This window comes from Vidua chalybeata, chromosome 4 (genome assembly GCF_026979565.1).
Source record: "Vidua chalybeata isolate OUT-0048 chromosome 4, bVidCha1 merged haplotype, whole genome shotgun sequence".
Lineage (NCBI taxonomy): Eukaryota > Metazoa > Chordata > Aves > Passeriformes > Viduidae > Vidua > Vidua chalybeata.
The window spans coordinates 23,290,643-23,297,216 of record NC_071533.1 but is presented as its reverse complement, the minus strand read 5'-3'; the positions used below and the strand labels follow the sequence as shown (position 1 = coordinate 23,297,216).

The following is a 6,574-nucleotide window of genomic DNA, read 5'->3' as shown; positions in this document are numbered from 1 at the left end:
TGGGTCACGGCAGCCCCAGGCAGTGCCACAAGCAGGGGGCAGTGGCTGGGAAGCTGTCCAATGGAAAAGGACCTGGGGGTTCTGGTGACAGCAGCTGAACATGAGCCAGCTACCTGTGCCCAGGTAGCCAAGAAGGCCAAGGGCATCCTGGCCTGTATCAGCAACGGTGTGGCCATCGGGACCGGGGCGGTGATTGTCCCCCTGTACTTGGCACTGTGAGGCCGCAGCTCAAGAGCTGTGTCCAGTTCTGGGTCCCTCACTGCAAGAAGGGCATTGAGGGGCTGGAGCGTGTCCAGAGAAGGGCAACGGAGCTGGGGAGGGGACTGGAGCACAAGTCCTGTGAGGAGTGGCTGAGGGAGCTGGGGGTGTTCAGCCTGGAGAAGAGGCAGCTCAGAGGGCACCTTACTGCTTACAGCTCTCTGAGAGGAGGGTGTAGCCAGGGGGGGTTGGCCTCTTCTAGCATGCAACCAATGACAGGATGAGAGGAAATTATCTCAGGCTGTGCCAGGAAAGATTCAGGTTGGATGTTAGCAAGAAATTCTTCACAGAAAAGGTGACTAGTACTGAAATGGGGTGCCCAGTAAGGTGATGGAATCACTGCTTGCTGGAGGTATTTGAGGAAAGTCTGGATGTGGCACTCAGGGCCATGGTCTGGTTAACATGGTGATGTTCAGTCATAGTTCAGACTCGATGATCTGGGATGTCTTTTCCAACCTAATTTATTCTGTGATTCTGTGCTTGGCCTGTAGCAGCTCTTCTTCTTTTTTTTTTTTTTTTTCTTCTTTTTTTTTCCTTTTTTTTTTTTTTTTTTTTTTTTTTTTTTTAAGAGAAAAAGCATTGTTACATGCTGAGCAGCTTGGGGCATTTTTAGATCTATCATGAGAGTCCTGCATTCTGATAGAAGACTTTAAAAACAGATATGCAGTTACCTTTGTTACACTGTAGGCATCTACTAAATTAAACTTTTTATTTCTTCACATTAGCTGTTAAATTATCCTGCAGGCTCATGGTTTGATGGACTAGATCCAAAAGTACGGGAAATAGGCAACAGTGGAAGAGCGGCAGTAACTTCTCGGCAGCAAAAGACGTTTGCTTTCTGTTGTTGATCTTCTTTAAGTGAAATGCTACGGTTTGTTTTGGTTTGTTTTGCTGCCGGGTCGAAGCGGGGCGGAGACGGCCGGGAAGCGGTTCCGGGGCCGGGAGGGCGGTGCCGTGGCTCATGTGACGGCGGCTCCGAGGGGAAGCGGCGGCGGAGTGCGGGGCGCGCCGGGGGCGCGGACAGGTACGGCGGGGCGGGCAGGGAGCTCCCCCGCACCCCCTCCCGGTGCGCGGTGGTCCCGGCCCAACCGAGCGCCCTTCCCGGCGCGGCTGGGAGCGGCTCTACCCCGGCAGCGGGGCGGGGGGCGGCGGCCGGCCGGGCCTCGGGGACGGAGCGCGCCCTCCCTCCGGCCGCTCCCCTCCTCGGAGGCGCTGGCCGCGCCCGCGGTGACGGGGCGGCCTCTCGTCTTGTCTCGCAGGCCCGCGGAGGTGGCGGCGGCAGCACCGGGCGGGCCCCAGCCATGGCCGACGTGAGTGCGGCTCCGCGGGGCGGGCGGGACGCGGGCGGTGGCTGCTGGCGGGGGTGGGCTCGGGGGATGCCGAGGTCGGGCCGGGGCCGTCCGGGCGGTGTTTCGGGCCGGGTCGGGCGGGGAAGGGAGCTCGGGAGGTGCCCCGGCCGCTCCGAACGGCCGTGAGTAACGCGCCGCCCGTCTCTGCCCGCAGGACCTGAAGCGGTTCCTGTACAAGAAGCTGCCGAGGTAACGCGGGGCTGTGCGGGGCGGACGGCGAGGGCCATCCGGTGCCAGCCCTCTGACACGGGCAGGGCCACTTCCCACTAGGACCAGGTTGCTCAGAGCCACATCCAGCCTGGCCATGAACACTTCCAGGGTGGGGTATCCACAGCCTCCCTGGGCAACCTTTTCCAGTATCTCACCACCCACACAGTAAAGAATTTCTTCCTAATATCTAACCTGAATTTCCCGGTTTTCAATTTGTACCCATTACTACTTGTCCTGTCACTGCAGTTTGTGATGAAGAGTTCCTCTCCAGCTTCCCTTTAAACCCCCTTCATATACTGGAAGGTTGCTGTGAGGTCTCCACTCAACCTTCCCTTCTCCAGGCTGAACAGCCCCAACTTCCTCATCCTGTGTTTGTAGGGGAAGTGCTCCAGCCCTCTTATCAACTTCATGGCTTCCTCTGGACTTGCTCCAGCAGTTCCATGTCCTCCTTATTATTTGGGCTGCCAGACCTGTACTAAACAGAACAAATACTAAATTAATAAAGGCATCAGTTTTTTTCAAAGTTTTCCCCTTCCTTGCACATTTGTTCACACAAAAATAACCCTTTCCTACTAATTACTGTGTTTTTAAAATGGTGTCTCTTTTTTTCTTCCTTTTTTTTTTTCCCCAGTGTTGAAGGTCTTCATGCTATTGTGGTCTCAGATAGAGATGGTGTGCCTGTTATCAAAGGTAATTTCAGCTTCTCGCTGTGGTCTGCAGCTGAAATCCTGATTGAACAGCAGGGGGTGAAGAAGTACAGAAAAGTCTTCCTGGTTATGCCACATACCCGAATATGCCAAGTGGTAGAATTAAATTGGACTTTAAGTAAAAGTCCAGTAGTTGATTATGTACCTCTTTGAATATATCCTTTTGTCTGTGCCCTCAGTAACTGTAGTCCATGGAAGTTTTCCTCCATGACAGGATGTGCTTTAAGGTCCTTTTATCTTCAAGTCCCTCACAGGCTGATTGATACTAAGTAGTAGAGAGAGCTTAGCAGTGTTTTGTTGGCTTTTTTGGTACTAAAGTTTTTATGTTCTGCAGTCCTTGTTTCAGATGGTTTTAGCTTGTGAGTATAATAGCTTAAGGATAAAAATATTCAAGTATTGCAGATTTATTTTGCTCAATGCCCCAAAGTATTCAAACACCCAGCAGAACTTGCACATCTTCACCTGTCTGCAGTCAAGTGTGTTCCAGTAATCTTTTCAAAGGCTGGAATGGGTGCAAACAGTGTGGGGCATGGAACCAAAGGGGCATCATCACAGGCTATGCACCCTAAAGGAAAAGACTCTTGTTTAGGTATGCTAGGAGGGATGCTGCTATAACAAGCTACAATCATACAGAGAGCATTAAATTATGTGCAGCTCGTGAAAACTGTCTGGTGTTCTTGTGGGAGCACCTCAAGTGTCTTCCATGTTTCTCTGGTTTTGGCAGAGGACCAAGCTGGATGAGGGTTTGGGATGCAGTCAGAGACACCGTGTAAAGATGATTTTCTTGTTTTGTTCTAGTTGCCAATGATAATGCTCCAGAACATGCACTGCGACCTGGCTTTTTGTCCACCTTTGCCCTTGCCACAGATCAGGGCAGTAAGTTAGGACTCTCTAAAAACAAAAGTATCATCTGCTATTACAATACCTACCAGGTGAGTAACCTCAGTGTACCCTGTCCTCAGCAACTCGAGCTCTTCCTGCATTACATTGAGCAGGAGAAAGAAGGTTGTTTAAGCTCTGGTAGATTTTCACTAGGCTGCTACTGAAGTAATTTTGGTTTATTTCTTAGACAGATTAAATGGTTAAGCAAAACTTTCAAAGTATTTTTAAAACTTCTGTTACATTTCTCAAAACTTGAGATTTACTTCGTGACAGTGGGAAAATGTAGTGGTTCTGAATTTGCAGGAGGTGTTGCTCGTATGGTCTTCTGAATCTTTTATGAAGGGTTTATGTACTCCTTTATAAACAATGTTTAGAATTAGCGACACCTAACATTAATTAAAGCACATGCAACCTACTTCATAGCTAATATTGCTGCCAATATGGCTTTGAGGTAAGAACACTCTGAAATACCACTCGCATTTTTCACAAATAAATTGATTATTTGTGTCCAGAAGTCCATCATATATTACGTTTCTGCTCCTTCGTGAGTTCTGGTGGTCCTGAGAGCTTTTAATTATGACTGCAGTAAACTGACCAGCTGTTTAGCCTACAATGTATCAGGCTTTGTTTGGAAATAAGTGGGTGAGTTAGTTTGCCCACATCAGTACATTGCTTTGACTCTCTTGATGCTGCTAGCTTGCTGTTGTGCCCAGGGTGCCATTTCCGTGTTAATGGAAGAACAGATACTCCTGTACAGGGAACAATATTTTAAAACAATAAACCTGCCTGCCCTCCTGTTTCCTGTGGAGGGTGTGTCTCCACAGTGTAATCTGCAGGGTCTGCAGCTGAGGTAGGGTTCTGGGGGACACTGTAGAACGTGGAGGTGGAGGGAAATGCCAGGTGCTCCCTGTACTGTAGTGTAAGTTCTGTTTGTGTTTTTAACCATGAATCTTAAGAAACAGGTACACTGAAAAGTCACCTCTGTGGCTCTTGCTCCTGTTTGTCCTTTAAACTGAGGAGGCTGCTTGTTGCATAAAGAATTTATGTGGAAAGAATTTATCAGAGCCTGACATCCACAATATGTTAGGTGCTGGCTGAGCACTTCTCTCGTCTTGCAGGTGGTGCAGTTCAATCGCTTACCTTTGGTAGTGAGTTTCATTGCAAGCAGCAGTGCCAATACAGGTATGTCTACACATTTGTTTTAAAGATTGCAGTAATTCAAGGCCCAGGTATTTTAATAATTGAAAATTATTCACTGAATTCACTTCAAGCTGTGTTTACTTTATCCCTGCTGTGAATTTTGTCAGCATATTGTGAAAGGTGACAAGGAAAAGGTGAGTAAAAATGCACAGATGTTAGGTGGCTTGCTGGAGTTGTTACTCTTACAGAAGCATATTTCTCCTGTGATTAACCTTGCCTTTGCTGCATGGGCAGGTCCTGTGCTGTACAAGCCAGCTGTTTGGTCTCTTTCTGTCACTCAACATTCTGCAGGAACATGTGCAGATTTGTCTTCAGTTCTGTGGGGTGGGGAAGTCCTTTAGCCAGACCCTTGCCTTGCTCGTGAGGATGCTGGCTGATGAATGTGAGCAGAAGGGATTTAATTCTGGGACAGCTTCTTGGGCTGCAGTAGCTATGGAAGTGGCAAGGCTGTAGTGGGGGAGGGTTATGCTGCACTGGGTGCCTCTTTAGTGCCAGGGATTGTAGTCACCCTGGGGTGTCTAGGGATGCTGCCCCCTATTCACAGGAAAGTGAGTAGCTCACATGAAACATTTCAGGCTTTGAAAAACACTGCCTGTGACTTGGGAAGGGGAGGGAGCTATGGGCTTTGGAGAGAGGCTTCTCAGTGATGTTGCTTAATGGAATATTATGTCTCTTTTCTCTTTCCAGGGCTGATTGTAAGTTTGGAGAAGGAGCTCACACCCCTGTTTGAAGAACTGAGGCAGGTTGTTGAAGTTTCTTAACCTGATGGTACAGCCAGAGTGCAGCATTCCTCTGCAGCCCAGTGGACAGAAAGATTCAATAATCATCAGTCAAATAACACATCTCAGAAGAAATACCACAGATCCTTAGTATACTAAGAGTAAATTGTACATAGTACTGAATCTGAAATGATCTACTAGTGTGTTGTAGGTGGATGTTACTTTAGGCCATGCTTCTTGTATTATGCAGTACTGGAGAGCCCACCAAAATAGCTCCCATGGAGTTTAGCTCAGCCAGGTTGGTGCGATGCCCTTGGCTCAAAGGAGCAACCCCCAGATATCTTGCTTTACAGGGCACCAGGCACAGGGCAGGGTGTGTCCTCAGGCTGGCCACCACTACATGTGGGAAGGCACATGAGGTGGAGGGAGTGAGCAAAGACGTGGTTGGAGGCATTACGAGAGCAAGTGTGTTGCGGCGGTGTGTCGGTACAATCAGTCAATATCCCGGCTTTCTTACACGGACTGCACTTTGGCAAGGGAGTGCTACTAATCTGGATGCTAGCTGCATCCTGCTTCCACTAGAAAGAAAGCTGTTTCTATGGAAGCTGTTGCTGTAGGGATTTTCATGATGCCTAGCTAAAAGCACCCAAACAATGTCTCACTTCTTCATGGGGTTTTTTGTGTGTTATGGTTGTGAAGATCTCATGTCTCCTAGTCTTTGTGTGGGTTCATCACTGGTGACACTCTCAGCTTATTTACCCTTAGGTTTTCTTAAGTAAATAAATACAAATAAAATACAGTATTTTTAAATGACAGAGCCTGGTCCACTCTTCTGTTGCACTCTAATACCCCACAGCACATCTGCTTGTCTCTAGGGAGAGCAGGTCCCTTAACTGTTTGTAAACATCCAAAATCCATGAATTTATACACTGAAAACTAACCAGTGTGTCTCTCATTTGGGCAGTAAGGATACCAAGTCCCAGGGCAGTGCAGAGATCCTGTTGCTGGGGATCAAGCCTGTGCTCTTAGCCTCACCCCTTTTTTCCTCCCACATCCCGTTATGACGACTGCCAAGCACTGCAGGTCTGGGGGACAGCTCTGGGCAGGTCTGTGCCCCAGGCTGGGAAAGGGGATGCCGTGGCCCCGTGTTCACACCTTATCAACCTGTGGTGCATCAGGCAGGATGGGGGGAAGCAGCGGTGCTGGAAATGACAACTGGGAGCTCTTGGCTCAAAAAGAGATTACACCT

The 6,574-nt window shown here is 48.8% G+C and overlaps 1 protein-coding gene across 3 annotated transcripts; it reads left to right on the top strand.

The window, feature by feature from the left end:
• Positions 1–889: 889 nt before the first annotated feature.
• Positions 890–6,140, top strand: LAMTOR3 (late endosomal/lysosomal adaptor, MAPK and MTOR activator 3). 3 transcript variants are annotated; one of them, XM_053940838.1, is made up of 7 exons: positions 1,251–1,282; positions 1,518–1,568; positions 1,762–1,796; positions 2,449–2,507; positions 3,323–3,456; positions 4,525–4,588; positions 5,294–6,140. In XM_053940838.1, the coding sequence occupies exons 2-7, from the start codon at positions 1,560–1,562 to the stop codon at positions 5,365–5,367; spliced, it is 375 nt and encodes a 124-aa protein (XP_053796813.1). In that variant the 5' UTR covers positions 1,251–1,282; positions 1,518–1,559; the 3' UTR covers positions 5,368–6,140. The 3 variants fall into 3 exon arrangements, with proteins under 3 accessions (XP_053796811.1, XP_053796813.1, XP_053796812.1); XM_053940836.1 differs by lacking the exon at positions 1,762–1,796 and having other exon boundaries at positions 890–1,282; XM_053940837.1 differs by lacking the exon at positions 1,251–1,282 and having other exon boundaries at positions 1,351–1,568.
• Positions 6,141–6,574: the final 434 nt, after the last annotated feature.